Raw genomic sequence first — 15985 nt, forward strand, 5'->3', positions numbered from 1 at the left:
CTTGCGATCTGCCCGCCTCGGCCTCCTAAAGTGCTGGGATTACAGGCTTGAACCACTGCCCCCAGCCTAGAGGGGAACAGTTTTTTTTTTTTTTTTTTTTTTTTTTTTTTTTTGAGACAGAGTTTCACTCTTGTTGCCCAGGCTGGAGTGCAGTGGCCCGATCTCGGCTCACCGCAACCTCCGCCTTTCAGGTTCAAGCAATTCTCCTGCCTCCCTGGTAGCTGGGATTATAGGTATGTGCCACCACGCCTAGCTAATTTTGTATTTTTAGTAGAGATGGGGTTTCTCCATGTTGGTCAGGCTGGTCTCGAACTCCCAACCTCAGGTGATCCACCCGCCTGGGCCTCCCAAAGTGCTGAGATTACAGGCATGAGCCACCGCTCCCAGTTGGGAACATTTTGTTTACATTTTATTTCTTTACATTTTATTTTAGTTTATCTTATGTAGCTATGATCATACCAAATATGTGATATTTCTCTGCATAGCTCAAGTATTTTCTGAAAGTGTGATATACACATTTTTATAGACATCATTTTTAATGCATAAGTATTATAATAGTCCCTTGAGATAGACCATAGATTGTTTAACTCTTCCCCCATTTTTTGACTTTTTTTTTTTTTTTTCCGAGATGGAGTCTTGCTGTGTCGCCAGGCTGGAGTGCAGTGGCACTATCTTGGCTCACTGCAACCTCTGCCTCCCGGGTTCAAGCAATTCTCCTGCCTCAGCCTCCCAAGTAGCTGGGACTACAAGCACCCCCACCACACCCGGCTAATTTTTTTTTTTTTTTTTTTTGTATTTTAGTAGAGATGAGGTTTCACCATGTTGCCTAGGCTGGTCTCAAACTCCTGACTTCAGGCAATCCACCTGCCTCAGCCTCCCAAAGTGCTAGGATTACAGGTGTGAGCCACCACGCCTGGCCATTTTTTGACTTTTAATGTGTTTCTGATTTTTCAGAATTATGCCTATAAGCCACAGTTAGAATCTTTAAAAAATCTTCTCTGTTGGTAGTGGGTAATAGATTATCATACATACTATATTATCATATTGTAATTATTGTCATTTTTTGAGTTTCAAGAAAATTTCATTCTTACTAATGTTTTCAAAACCCAGTCACCTTTAGTTGGATAGATTTCAATATTTTCTTTCACTCAACTACTATGCAACTCTTAATAACCAAAGGTAGGTCTGTGTGGACTTAGGAAAGTGAATACACTACATTATTAAGGAAGAAAAATATATCTGTGTGACTACATTTTTTGAAAGAAAATACCATGTATTTCTTTTGTATGTAAATGAAAGAAATGGATAAGCAAGTAGTTGTCTAGATGGAATGACAGGCATAAAAATAGCTATTTAGGATATATGCCAAATAATCATGGTTATCTCTGAGGGATGGGTTGATGGATGATATTTCACCTTCCACTTTATAGCATTCTGTCATTTTTATATGAACTTTAAAAAAAAAAAAACACTAACACTTTTATATTCAGACAAAACAAAGAACAAAGTTTTTTATATTGATGGAGGTTGCAGCCCTGTCTCAGAAGTTACTTCCTAGGCTGATTAGCCTGACACTTCCCCACAGTGGCAGCTCCTGAGGGGCAGCCCCTGCTCATGGTCCTGTCTTCAGTGGAGGCTGGGGAGTGGGGCCACGAATGGCCACGAATCTGAAAGTGATCAGAGCAGAAAGCCCATGGCCCGGCAGCAGAGAACACAGGGAAAACCAAGTGTGACTTCTCTTCTGCACACCATTTCTTCATGCGTGTGCTCAGCGGGAGGGCATTGGTGTGAAGAGTGTGCTCCAGGTGGCCAGTTAAAGACCGAGAAACCTGAAAACAGGGATCCAATGCTGACAGCAGAGAAGACGCGGCGGGATGACTGAGGCCACTCTCCTCAATCAGTATCCAAGGAAACGTTGGTGCCCACTCCCCGCATTCTTCACAGCAGAGTTAGGGGCAGTGGAGGAGTCCTTTTTCATTTTTAAAGAAACTTTGCATTGCTATTTTTCTTTCCTCTTTATTTTTTACAGGAAATAATCTCATGTCAGTGGCCTGGGCACCAGCTTGGATCCAAAGCTATTGTTGCTACCCTCATGATCATCTCAAAATCTTATTTAATAATGCATGAGAAAAATTTCTTCACACTGTCTCAGTCTTTACAAAACAGCTGCCAAAGCTCATAAGCCACTTTTCTTTTTCCCTTGCAATAATTACCCAGGGATATGTTCCAAGATTTAGTAAGAAAGCAATTCTGTCAGATAGATGATACTGCTGACATTTTATAAGAAGAGAGACTTAGTATTTTCGATTTGATTTGTTTATGGTGGTATCTCCTGGATAAGATGGTATCTTATATTTTCTAACTTCTGCAGGAAATGTGAAGGCATGAAGGCAAAGTATAAAAATAGGATGTTTTCTTTAAAATGTAGACCTTTTCAATGGTAGTACGTTGGATAGTTTAGGTAATAATACTCCTAAGGTTTTGCATACGCAACTTAATGTATCTATGTTTATTTGTACACTCATTTTCTTTGCATCCAAGTTTTACAGCTTTACCCCTATTTTGCTCTGGTTACACTGCACTCAAGCCAAGTAGGGCTGCTTGACTTTGTCTAAACTCACTGTGGACTTCCCTCTGCCATGCTTTTCTCTCTGTCCAAATTGTGTCCCCTTCTTGCCTCTTCAAGCAGCACATAAATCACAAACACACACAGCATACACACCTCCCCTTTTCCTATGTCTCTCTGAGGGAACTCTACTCATCTTTCAAAGCCCAGTCTGTAGCTCACTTCCATGCTGGGAGACCTGGAGGCAGTTACTTGGCTTCTTTGCCTGAGCCTCCTCTTCTTTCTAAGGGTGGATAATAATGGCCCCTGCCCCCTAAAACCATGGTGGGGAATAAATGCAAAAGGCATTAAGGTGATTTCTTCCACTGTGAATACTGATATCATCCCTTATTCCTTCTCGTTAGATCTAGATACTCTGCCTTCTGGTAGTGGTTCGTACACACTCTGTGAAAGTAATTGCCCTCATATGCCGTTAAGTAGCTTACAGTATCTACTGGACTTTTGGCTTCTTGAGGAGAGAAATCATATCTTGTTTGCATTCCTCCATGGTCCTGAGTACACACATTGCAGTACATCCTAACCACTTGATAAATGCTTATTGAATTTTCTTCATAGACATAAATTCAGTGATTTTTATTTAAACAAAAATATCTCAAATTTCTTTCAATCATATATAGTTTTTTTTTTTTTTTTTTTAAGTGACACCAAAGCTTTTAGGGAATATTTCCTTCCCCAAAACATAGTTAGAAGATTAAACTCACCACCAACAGCAGTCCAAACACACCTGTATTGCCAGCTGATCATTTTAATGAGCCAATACCGGAAGTCAGGAAGGGAGGACCAGGCTGCAGAAACACTTAGATAAGGACCCTAAATCTGCCGGCATGGGAGGACTGCTAGTTGGTGATACCATTCTCCTTTCCTCTGTGGGAATTGTTGAGTCAGCAGGAATGGACGGGCAGTGGGAAGGGAAAATTTTCCTAAGAGAGAGTTTGAGCCTCACTTCTATGTTCACACACAGACAGGAGCCGTTCCCAGAGGCCAGGCATCCTGCAAGTGTCCGTATTGCATGCTTATTTAATTCGTGTAATTTTAAGATGAGTTTTCATGTTGAAGTATTATTTTATAAATTTTGCAAAGAATATAGGTACTCTTTAGCAAAACAAAGCAAAAAGACCAAAACTATTCTCAGTCATGAAATAATTCACTTTGTGTAACATGCCCACACCACCACTTTGGAAATGCATAAAAAGGCAGTAAAATCTTTACTGCCTGTGAGTGTTTGATGTCTAATAAACCAGATTCAACAAAAACCGTAAACTTCTGAAATGGGTTTAAGATTGGGTTTTTGAAAACTTAAAGCTGCCAAAAAAAAAAAAAAAAAACTTTTAAAAGTACATGTGCTACATAATATGGAACTAAACTCAGAAATGTGCTTGGAAACACATGGAAAGAATGCCTTTACAGAAGCAGCAACTAGAAGTAAAATCTCTCAGCAGAGGGAGGAAATTAGAATAAGAAATAACTATAGTTAGGCACAGAAGTATACAATACATTATAGGAAGATTTCCAGTAAAGATGGTTTAATTAAAACATGTTGCTTAGAAACATATTTTAATTGTATTCCATCTCTCTCAAAAATTTATATGTGGAGGATGTTGGAGTGATGTTAAAAATGGTGACGAAGATGCCTGTTTATTCATAGTTGGAAATAATTAGGAGGGGTGAAATCCGTTACCCTTGCATACTTACTTACATTTCAAATATAGTTTGTAATAAACAGAATATTTCTAACTTGAAGCAGATACAATTTCATAGGTGTCTCTAAAATTTGGGGAGTGCAGGGTCTTGTGATGTGTTGTGGTGTTGAATTGCTCCAGTGAAGAGGTGAGCAAGACACTGTATGTCAAGAAAATCGATACCGTCATAAAACCCCTGGTCTGAAGGTTGACACCCCTGAAGAGCTCTGTGTGAAGCTGAAAGAGGCTCCCACAAGATATCATCATAGGAGAGTGCCCAGACCTTGGGAGACGGTCAGTGGAAAGCTCTCAGGAAATGACTGACCCTTGAGGGAAGGCTGCTGCCCCTCCTCCCACCAGAAGAAAAGGATCTTGTGTGCGTGAAGCAGCTCACACCGCAGGCACAGGGGCAAACTGCAGGGGAGTGCTCGGCTGTACCCGGAGAGCTCTTGGCCAGAAATCTTTTCAACAGAAGGCAGATCGTGTGAAAAATCATTGACTTACCTTCCTGACCATTACCTCTTTCAGGAACTGTTCGTTTAAACTCAGGTGTAAACAGAAGACAAGTGGAAATGAGAGGGAGGGACCCTGGGAGAAAGAGATTTAACAACTTAGAGCTGGCGATGGGCCACGATGGATCTTCTCAACATCGTGTCTAGTCTTAAAGATGCAGGAATTTAGAAATTTTAGGGAAGTCCTAATTCAGGTGAAAAATATTCCAAGTTGTACTGAGGAGTGATGCGTGAGGCTGCTTAATAGACAACAGTCATGTCCAAGGAATTTGCAAAATAGGAGGTAGAAACTTGTCAAAAATGGGAACAAAACCAAATGCTGAATCTGCCAGTCCCTGTGCTTTGGTGAACCTTGGCAACGTTCTAAAGGAAATCTGAAACAGGTGGCTTAGGAAGGACGGTGAGGCGGCATTCTGTTTCCTAGGACTAAGTCACGTTGTGTTGAACTAGGCATCCTAACCGCATTTCTTCTCTCTTTGTAACTGCGCTGCTAAGCTGGTGTAGTAGAGGAGTGCAAAGGCTTCAGCAGAATGTATTTACCACGTGTGGGTGCCGTAGTAGCCTGTGAACGAGTCACAGAAGCACTGCACATGTGAGTGGGCAGTTGTTCAACTGCTGGAAAAACCAGATGCTAGGGAGGGTGATTAATGAGCTAGTGTCAGTCTGGAAACGGGCCTCCAGAGACTTGGGAAGGAGCCTGTTCTTGGCAATATTCTGTGCAATATCTTTATCAATGATTTTTATGAGACTATAAAATCCTGATTAAATATTTTTGTGGCATAAAGCTATTAGGAATATCTAATGCAGTAGATGTTAGAATCTGGATCTAGGAGGACTTTGATAAACTAGAAATAGCTCAAACATAATACGATGAAATTTCGGCAAGACAAAAATTAAATTCTCTTCTGAGGTCCAAAAATATAATTATATAAATAAAGGACAAAGAAATAAGCATGTGAAAAAAGATGTAGGGATTTTAGGTGACTAAATTTCCAGTGAGTCACTAGAATGGTATGGCTACCTAAAAGTAATAGCTTTGGGGCTGTGTTAGTAGACAGGTATATTGTAAAAAACCAGACAGGCACTGTGCACCCAGCTGTGCACCCACACTGGCCAGATTTATGCAGTTCCAGGCCCCGTAATATAAATGGCAGGTTCTTCTGGGAGAGAATGACATTGGGGCAAGGTACATAAGTGTGAGAATAGAGGGCTTCAGAATGTGTGGTATAGGTGACTGAAAGACAGAGGAACATCACTAAACCCCTTGGTGAGTAGAAGTTTCAGGGAGGTGAATTTCACCCTGCTATGAGGAAGAGCAGACTAGTGTCAAAACCGCTGGGTCAGAGGTCTCATTGTCGCTAGGAAGGGTGAGGCAGTAGCAGCACTTGTCAGGAGTGTCACAGGGGATTCCTATATTGCATTGAGTACGAACAAATGTTAATACAACAATTTCAGTGAGCTTTGACTCTGTACCCAGCATTTTGCTGGACGCTGGAGCCTAAGATGATTTCTAGTTCCTAATGGTGGTGATGGTATTTTTTATTTTATTTTTTATTTCAATAGGTTTTTGGAGAACAGATGATGTTTCCTTACATGAATAAGTTGTTTAGTGGTGATTTCTGTGATTTTGGTGCACCCATCACTTGAGCGGTGTACACTGTACCCAATTGTAGTCTTTTATCCCTCACCCCACTCCCACCCTTTTCCCCAAGTCGCCACAGTTCATTGTATCATTCTGACGCCTTTGCATCCTCATAGCTTAGCTCCCCCAAATGGTGATGATTCTAAATGAGCCAAATATTTATGGTGAGGCTGGAGTGGTTCAGGAATACTTGAGCTATAACTGTTTTGCTGATATTCTTTATCTAGACCTGTACTGTGCAGTGCGCAGCCACTAGCCATGTGTGGCTGTCCTGTGAAATACAGGATGTCTGAATTGAGATGTGCTTTAAGTATAAAACCAGTAATACACATCTGGTTTTAAAGACTTAGAGTGCACATTTTTTATACTGATTAAATACTGAAATGGTAATATTTTGGACCTATTTGGTTGAATAAAGTATATTATTAAAATTAATGTTATTAGTTCCTGTTTGCCGTTTTGCATGAGGCTACCAGAATGTTTAAAATTGTTTTTATGGCTTGGTTTATGTTTCTCTTGGAAGTGCTGCTCTAGAGTGTTGGTTTTAGAGTTAGCCTACAAATGTTTGATTTTTCTCTTCTTTTGTTTGCAGACCTGAGAAGATGGCTAAGCTCCCAGTGATTTTAGGCAATCTAGACATTACAATTGATAATGTTTCCTCAGACTTCCCTAGTAAGTGTCAGTTCTACATAATAGACAGAATTTTTGTTAGTTTAGTTTTTACTTCAGTTTGAATTATTTTGAATATCTTTTCAGATTATGTTAATTCATCATACATTCCCACAAAACAATTTGAAACCTGCAGTAAAACTCCCATCACGTTTGAAGTGGAGGAATTTGTGCCCTGCATACCAAAACACACTCAGCCTTACACCATCTACACCAATCACCTTTACGTTTATCCTAAGTACTTGAAATATGACAGTCAGAAGTCTTTTGCCAAGGTGAGTGTGAAGGTGGGGGTTTCGTTCTTGATGTCAAACCCTCCCTTTAGATTCAGCTTCCCATGTTCTTTTATAAATACTTACATAGTCTGACTTTCTGGGTTTTTTTTCTTATTCTGTTTTGTTTAACTATTGCTGCAGGCTAGAAATATTGCAATTTGCATTGAATTCAAAGATTCAGATGAGGAAGACTCTCAGCCCCTTAAGGTTTGTTTTTTTTTTTTTTTTTAAATGTATGTTCACCTACATATTCTGATTTTTCCATTTTCAAAATGCACTTTCGTGATACCATACAACTAAAACAATTTAGCACATTTTAATTGATACAAATCAAAAATAGATAATGTTACAATGTATAAACATATATGCTGAATCTTAACGAATATGGAATATTTAGGTTCTTGCTCCTAATTGACTGGTTTTTTATTCTCTTTAAGGATGAAAGTTTCTTATACATACTCAATTCAGCAAACACTTACTGTCCACCTACTATGAGCCAAGTGCTCATACTGTCGGTGCTATGAATTATGATATGAATAATGTTGATGATAGAAATAATAATAACTGATCAACAATCGATGATCTTTATTAAATGTTTACTACAGTATAGTAATAATCACAGCAGTAGATTATAGGTAACGTTTATTGAAAGCTGTTTGTACTTCAGGCACTGCTCTAGTGTGTGTTTAACTATTTTGGTTCTCATAACAGTCTTTTGATGAATTAAGTATTATTATTATCCATATTTTTCAGGTGAGGGGAGTAGTGCAGAATTTATTGCCTAGGGTAAAACATTAGTGGAACCAAGATTGAAACTCAGGCAATCTGCCTCCATAACCCAAATTGTTTTACTGTTACTATGTGAAAGTGACTTCCTAAGAGGAGAAGGAGACAAAGATGTAAAAAAAAAAAATATATATATATATATATATGTATGTATAATATATATATAATATAGTTTCTGTCCTCAAGAAATTCAGTCTAGTGGGAAAAACAGCCGTGGAGAAAAAGATCTTGGTGCACAGATGGTACAAAATGGAGTTTTGGACAAAACTGGAAATTAATACAGAAAAATGCTGAGGGGACACATAGAAGGAGTTGACAATTTCTTGAAGAACGCTTGAACATTTTCTTTATGCACACAGAAGCAAAGGTTATTTGAACGGAAGAATTGCATAAGAAAAGGTGTGGAAATGTGAAAGGGAACAGTGAGCAAGGTGTCATCCAGGGCTGTGACCTGGAAGGGCAGGACGGGGAGCAGGCAGGTGGGCTTTGAAGCAAGCTGGAAGGTGGGCAGGACCCAGCAGTCCAGGGATCACAGGCCTGGGGTCTGGCAGAAGTAGCAATGTTAAGTCTATGCCATAGGAATGCTTCCTCCTTTACAATATATCCGAGTTTAATTTCTTACTCAGTTGAACCCTGATGTTTCCCTTTGGTAACTCTTATTTTAGTGCATTTATGGCAGACCTGGCGGGCCAGTGTTCACAAGAAGCGCCTTTGCTGCAGTTTTACACCATCACCAAAACCCAGAATTTTATGATGAGGTAAGTGATGTATTCAAGGGAAAACCCAATTTGACCAGTTTTTAAGGGAAACTTTAATGTATTTGCCTGGTAAAGCAAAATTCAAGAGAAGCTGCATATTACCCTGAAATTACAGAGATAGAACTGCATGTTGAAGTATTTCTTTTATATATTTTTTTCTGATGGTAAAAGTAACATTTTCATTATTAAAAAAATAGAAACTTGGAAAATGCAGTAATACAGAAAAGAAAAAGTCATAATCCCACTATCACTACCACAATTAATATTCGGGTTTATTTCCTTTCAAATTCATACTTTAGTTACATTTGTTGGACCTGAGAATCTTTCTTTCTTATCATTGGATTTGTTTACATAAAATTGTAATGTAAATCATTGAAACCGCTGTATGCATGCTACTTTGGAATGTTCTATCCTGGTTCTTCATAATGCCTTGGCTGTGGTAACTTAGCGTAGTAGTTACTATCATGTGTTTTCCAATTCTTTCTAGAAATGCCATCAACTCTCTTCCTGTTTCTGAGTGGTGAATTCAGGATTCATTTCTTGCTTGGCATAATTTATAGTCTCAGTATCTTTGAGTGCAAATGTTAATATCCGCTCGGAGAACAAGTGCACGTTTGTGCATTGGGTAACACATAGTGTCTCTGCTTCCACTGAGAATTTCTGTGTTTTTAGAATATTCGGTTGTTATTTTGTCTTCCTTGCAGATTAAAATAGAGTTGCCCACTCAGCTGCATGAAAAGCACCACCTGTTGCTCACATTCTTCCATGTCAGCTGTGACAACTCAAGTAAAGGAAGCACGAAGAAGAGGGATGTCGTTGAAACCCAAGGTTGTGGGGGGGTTCACCATTCCTTTGATTTTAAATAATTGAAACATTAGGTTCTTAAATTGTATTAGAATTCTGAATTTCCATGTGTTTGCAAAGGGATCTTTAGATGAATTTTGTAGGTAACGGATATGTAGCATGTCTGGGTTGCATATGTAATTTTTTTTTTTTTGTTTTTTTAATTTTTGAGCTCAAGCTGTCCTCCCACCTCAGCCTCCCGAATAGCTGGGACTACAGGCATGCACCACTGCCCCTTGGCTAATTTTTGTATTTTTTTGTAGAGACGGGATTTCGCCATGTTGCCCAGGCTGGTCTTGAACTCGTGAGCTCAAGCAATCTGCCCACCTCTGCCTCCCAAAGTGCTGGGATTACAGGTGTGAGCCACCATGCCCAGCCTGCATATGTACATTTTTATAAAAGAAGATTGTAGAGTTCTAACCTCAAAGAGGCCTAAGTACATTGTAGACAATGTTCTGCAGAGATTACATTTAGGGCCTTTTAAATTTCTTACTCTAATTGATATGAAAAGTTCTTAAAAATCAGAGAGTTTTACATTGGCTTTCTTTCATAAGTTTTCATACACCAACAGTATTTTGTTGTTGTCGTTGTTCTGTTTTCAACAGTTGGCTACTCCTGGCTTCCCCTCCTGAAAGACGGAAGGGTGGTGACGAGCGAGCAGCACATCCCGGTCTCAGCGAACCTTCCTTCAGGCTACCTTGGCTACCAGGAGCTTGGAATGGGCAGGGTATGTCACATTTTAGGATCGGTTCATCCCAGTTTCTTCAGAAAACATTAAAGAACAACTACAACAACAATAACACACAAAAAGCACACAGTATTTTTACTCTTCCACCATTTTGATTTTAGTTATTCATTTTCAAGTAAACTTTGGCCAATTGAAGACAGTGCTGTTGGCAGCTACCGCAATGTCAGAATTACAGTTTGGGCATTTTGTAAGCCCTGAACTAGTGGTGTCTCAGCAGAGAAATAGAGACTTGGAGATTTGGGATAAGGTCTGTCTCTGCCAACTGGCCATGCTCAAATAAAGATGAGTTCTTAGGGTCATGCAAACTATTAGGAATTTTCCTCCAGCTTAAAGTAAGTCAAGTTTGCCAAATCTCTCACCCACGTGGTTGCACATTCTGAAACCTTTCTTATTCGTGAAAGCCTAATTTTCCCCAGATTTCTTCAATTGCTTTGTTGGCTGTGCATTCTTTTTAGCCTTCTTAAATTTTATAGATGGCAGCTTTATAGCATGCTTAAATAAAGCCTGTTCTTTTTATGTTTGTCTGCATTTAAATAATGCCAAATTTGAGTTCATATTATAGACAAATAGTTACATTTTCCCAAAGAAGAATAACTTGTATAATTGAGCATGACCGAAAAACTGAGGTTTCAAAAGTTGAAGTTAGTGTGAGCAGACGATTGACCCTTTGCCCATGCCAGGCCTGCATATTGTGCTGTTTGCTTTATCTGGCACCTTTTACTGTCTCCTTCAGAATCCTGAGCTCAAGTTGGGTTCAGATACTGGTATAGTAGGATTCTTTTCCTCTCAAATGAACAATAACTCACACAGCTGCAAGAAACAGAAACGATAAAAGCATTGTACTTTGGGGGAGGAAAGGGGGCAGAAATGTGTATCATCTGCATTCCTGCTGTGGGCCCGGCACAGTTGCCAAGTCACTAAAGTTCTCTGAGCCCTCTTTCAGTCCCTCGTCATTACCCTCATTGATAATCATGTTAGAGCCAAAATAACTAATCTGTAGAGATATTGTTCCCTCCATATTTTTTTTAGCATTATGGTCCGGAAATTAAATGGGTAGATGGAGGCAAGCCACTGCTGAAAATTTCCACTCATCTGGTTTCTACAGTGTATACTCAGGTATGTGCTCCTTCAATAAAATTAGCAGTGGCTGCTCTGTGACTAAGTTTGCACCATTTTGCAAGAAGAAAAAAATCCTAATGTGTTATAGTACTATTTTTTTACTCTATAGGTCTTTTTCTAAAGAAAGTACAACTGAGGTGCTCGTATATATTCATATAAATGACTAGAACAAGCATCATTTTCCAACAGATTTGCTCTTTTGTGGGAGGATCTTCTTGATGTTATTATTTGTACATGATCAGTTTTTAGTCTTAATAAGATGAAGCTGGGCACAGTGGCTCACACCTGTAATCCCTGCATTTTGGGGGGCCAAGGTGGGCAGATCACTTGAGCCTAGGGGTTTGAGAACAGCCTGGCCAACATGGCAAAACCTTGTCTCTGCAAAAATACAAAAATTAGCCAGGCATGGTGATGTGTGCCTGTAGTCCAGCTACCTAGGAGGCTAAGGTGGGGGGATTGCAGGAGGCTGGGAGGTCAAGGCTGCAGTGAGCCATGGTCGTGCAACTGCACCCCAGCCAGGGCAACAGAGGAAGACTCTGTCTCTAAAAAACAGCAGCAACAACAACAACAACAACAAAAAAGCATGCTGCAAGAAACAAATGCTTGTATTTCCACAGAATGTATACTAATAGACTTTCTCCTCCTTTTCCTTTTTCCCCACTGCAGGATCAGCATTTACATAATTTTTTCCAGTACTGTCAGAAAACCGAATCTGGAGCCCAAGCCTTAGGAAATGAACTTGTAAAGTACCTTAAGGTATTAGATGGCTTTCTCAATATCCCCTTTTGAATGAGTTTGGTGTAGGCTGGGCTTTCTCTTTAGTGGTGAGTGTTGTTCTCACCCCTTGGAAGCTCTTACCTGGATGTCTCACATCAGTAGCTTCTATGAGGTTTAGATAGTGGCAAGGAGTGGACCTAGGAACGGCACTACTCCTGCTTGTGTCCTAGGCCCATGTATCCTTTGCTCAAGGCAGGATCTCTAAAACATACTGTTTCTCATGCATGGAAAACCCCTCACTTGAGACGGACCTCCCTGGGTACCAAGCACAACGATGGGCACAGAAGCAGCGACTTCAGTCCTCACCCTTAGGGAACTTCTAGTTCATTGTAGGAGATACTATAAACTTGGTGACTGCATGCTAGGCAGACAAGTCAAACAAAGAAATAATGCACAGAACCAGTCCCAGCTTTGTGCAAGGGGTTCCTGGAGTGTCTAAGCAGCAAGAGCCAGGCAGGGTTTGTCTAGGGGAGCTTCATCCAGAACGTGGTTGTGGGGAGCATTTTGGAAAGGGGAAATAGCTAAAAGGGCATGGGGACAAAACAAGAAATGTGAGAAATGGGATAGAAATTTGTTTGGTTTAAGAAGGAAAATGGAATACATATCCACAAAAACAATGAAGTTTTTATATGTGATTGCTTGCGGCCCCTCCCTCCATCTCAAAGACAGCTGCACAGCGTCTCTCTGACCCTGCTTCCTCCATCCCAGCTGCCTCTGACTCCTATCCCCTTCTGCCTCCCTCATCCAGTTTATGGCCTTTTGCAATTTCATGGGCCCACCTGGATAATCCCTATCATGAGGCCCGACTAGCAGCCTTACCTCCTCTGGGCCATGTGACGTCTTCACAGGTGGACTAAGACACAGACGCCTCTGGGGACATTCTGCCCACCACAGCCTTCCCTTTGTTTTAGAGGGAGTTCTTCCATCCTTATTTGGAACAGAGTGGAAATGACTTTGGACTGGTTTACTTTTAGAGGGATAACATGAACTGTGCCATTCTGTGTCCATAGAGTCTGCACGCGATGGAAGGCCACGTGATGATCGCCTTCTTGCCCACTATCCTAAACCAGCTGTTCCGAGTCCTCACCAGAGCCACGCAGGAAGAAGTCGCGGTTAACGTGACTCGGTAAGGAGGTGGACGGATGGATGCTTTTCCTCACTTCCAGTCTGTCCACATCTGGAGCACAGTCATACTTAGCTGGGATGCTACTATGTGCTGAACATTATATTTAAGAAATGTCTTTGATCTCGTATGTAAGGACCCCATCTAATTCCTTGTCTCCTTGTTTCCTAAGTGCCAATAGCATCATCACTGTTCTACTACTGCTGTGATAATAATGAAATGTTTCCATTTTTACATATTCATTGCTTTATTCACTCCTGTGGTGTGTAGGGTCATTATTCATGTGGTTGCCCAGTGCCATGAGGAAGGATTAGAGAGCCACTTGAGGTCATATGTTAAGGTATGTAAAACACACTGTTCTGATCACTTACATCTGTGGCTCTCCAATTTTCCTTCTAAGGACTTATTTTTTCACAAGCCTGGTTATTTGGGGAAGTACTTGTAACTTATGTTTTCTCTTCTATTCCTCATAGCCAACACTTGTACCTGAATAGGGGAGGTACAAAGAGGGAGCAGCCATTCATTAATTTACTTAATTCCATTCCTTCAATTACATTTCTTTTAATGGGTTTTCCAAATAATATGACTCAGTGCAGGAGTTTAAAGAAGAATTTTAAGTTGTTCTTGCCTAGGCCTCTGGTAAAGTTAGTTGTCTTCATTTTTTTTTTTCCACCTAAAATTTCCAGCAAAACCGCTTCTCCCAGATAGGAAGGTTAGCTCTGGCTACGGTCAAATCAGATGACTCTGTGGGACAGCAAGAGATGTTGTTAGGATAAACATCAACAAGTTATTTATTTATATATGACATCCAGTAAGTAGAGTGGCAGTTACTATTCTAAACAGTTGCACATATTCTGTTTAGTATTAAATACCTTTGTAAATTACAACTATGCGATAATTTTACAAGTAAAGTTCTGGTCCTTGAGGATATCAGTCATCTATTGCTGTGCCACACATTCCTTGAAGTCCCTGGCACCGGTGGAGTTACGGGCTGGCTGGTCACTGATGTGACTGGGTCGGATGACTCACATAGTTTCTTGAAGACATCCTGGACTCCTTTTTATCGCATGACACTCACCCTTCCCATCTTTGTATCCAAACCTTCCTCTCCCACAAATGAGATTGTCCCTCAGTCCCTGATTTCCATTCTTGGGAGTCTCTCAAGCTTTCAGCCCACCTTGGAGAGCCAGTGCATTAAAGTCTCTTTCTCTTTTCTTCAAAGTACGCGTATAAGGCTGAGCCATACGTTGCCTCCGAATACAAGACAGTGCATGAAGAACTGACCAAATCCATGACCACGATTCTCAAGCCTTCCGCTGATTTCCTCACCAGCAACAAACTACTGAAGGTATGTCAGGAGAGTCAGTGTGGCTCCGATTGAAACTGATTAACAGGAATTCACCCCACAGCCTGATCAATACAGCCTGTCTGAGTGCTCTTAGAGACAATCACCACCCCCTAAAAAGGGGTAGCAGAGTTTGTTCTCTGATACCAACTTTTCTGATTGTGTCTTGAGAGAAAAGCTGCAAAGCATCACTGTGTTCAGAGTTTTATTGGCTCCTGAGGATTAATAGTCATTATGTTCAAATCAATGATGAAGGTCACTGACTTAGAGATACTAACGACAGGTGTCACCAAGCAGAGGTCAGTAAAGGGGAAAGACGACACCCGTAACCCCACAGAGCCCCCTGCTGGTTGTGCCACGCTGAGCACAGGCGTCCAGTTTCCCGGCAGGACGCAGCTCTTTGTTGCTGAACTTGTGCAGGCAGAAGACATCTGCCGTTCTCCTCTTGGCTCTGATCATAATGTCCCAAGAGGTGCAGCTGTGTTTTAGGGTCACACCTGCTTTGTGTCAGTAACATTGTCAGCCTGAGAGAGTTCACGTCTCACCTACTAATTTGTTGTTCTTACTGGGTCCTGTTCTTTTTTCTTTTAGTATTCATGGTTTTTCTTTGATGTACTGATCAAATCCATGGCTCAGCATTTGATAGAGAACTCCAAAGTTAAGGTATGTTACTTCAAGTGAAGCTTGTGTTCTTAGGGGAAAAAAAATCTCTTTCGTTGGTTTGTAGCTAACGTTTCTTCATGCTTTCTCTGTGCCAGTTACAGGACTGTTCTAAGTGCTTTACAAGTAATAAATCATTTTAGCTTCATAGCAGCCCTGTGAGGGAAGTACTGTTCTTACCTATTTTATAGATGGGGAAACTGAGGCCAGCATGCTTGAGTTACTTGCTCAAGGTCATGCTACCAGTGAGTGGAGCAGCCAGGGTTTGAGTCCAGTCTGGCCCCAAAGCTGTATTCCTGAAATCACTTAGTTATTAACCCAAAGAAAAATATGTCTTTTCCTTTGACTAGCTTAGAAATCTTCACGTTTGTTGAAATGTAAATTGTGGTTGCAGCATAAATTTAAAGTGTCGTTACCCAGCAT

The 15985-nt window shown here is 40.6% G+C and overlaps 1 protein-coding gene across 5 annotated transcripts in view; it reads left to right on the plus strand.

Moving 5' to 3' along the window:
* The window catches only part of DOCK9 (dedicator of cytokinesis 9), a 299398-nt gene that overhangs the window by 194537 nt on the left and 88876 nt on the right, over positions 1 to 15985 (plus strand). For all 5 annotated transcript variants that reach the window (XM_023218031.2, XM_023218032.2, XM_023218035.2 and 2 more), the window contains exons 16-27: positions 7052 to 7131; positions 7216 to 7403; positions 7545 to 7610; positions 8855 to 8947; positions 9652 to 9775; positions 10396 to 10517; positions 11568 to 11654; positions 12324 to 12413; positions 13445 to 13560; positions 13828 to 13897; positions 14780 to 14905; positions 15494 to 15565. In XM_023218031.2, coding sequence (XP_023073799.1) covers positions 7052 to 7131; positions 7216 to 7403; positions 7545 to 7610; positions 8855 to 8947; positions 9652 to 9775; positions 10396 to 10517; positions 11568 to 11654; positions 12324 to 12413; positions 13445 to 13560; positions 13828 to 13897; positions 14780 to 14905; positions 15494 to 15565 — 1234 coding nt within the window. The remainder of the gene's footprint in view (positions 1 to 7051; positions 7132 to 7215; positions 7404 to 7544; positions 7611 to 8854; positions 8948 to 9651; positions 9776 to 10395; positions 10518 to 11567; positions 11655 to 12323; positions 12414 to 13444; positions 13561 to 13827; positions 13898 to 14779; positions 14906 to 15493; positions 15566 to 15985) is intronic.

This window comes from Piliocolobus tephrosceles, chromosome X, assembly GCF_002776525.5.
Source record: "Piliocolobus tephrosceles isolate RC106 chromosome X, ASM277652v3, whole genome shotgun sequence".
Classification (NCBI taxonomy): domain Eukaryota; kingdom Metazoa; phylum Chordata; class Mammalia; order Primates; family Cercopithecidae; genus Piliocolobus; species Piliocolobus tephrosceles.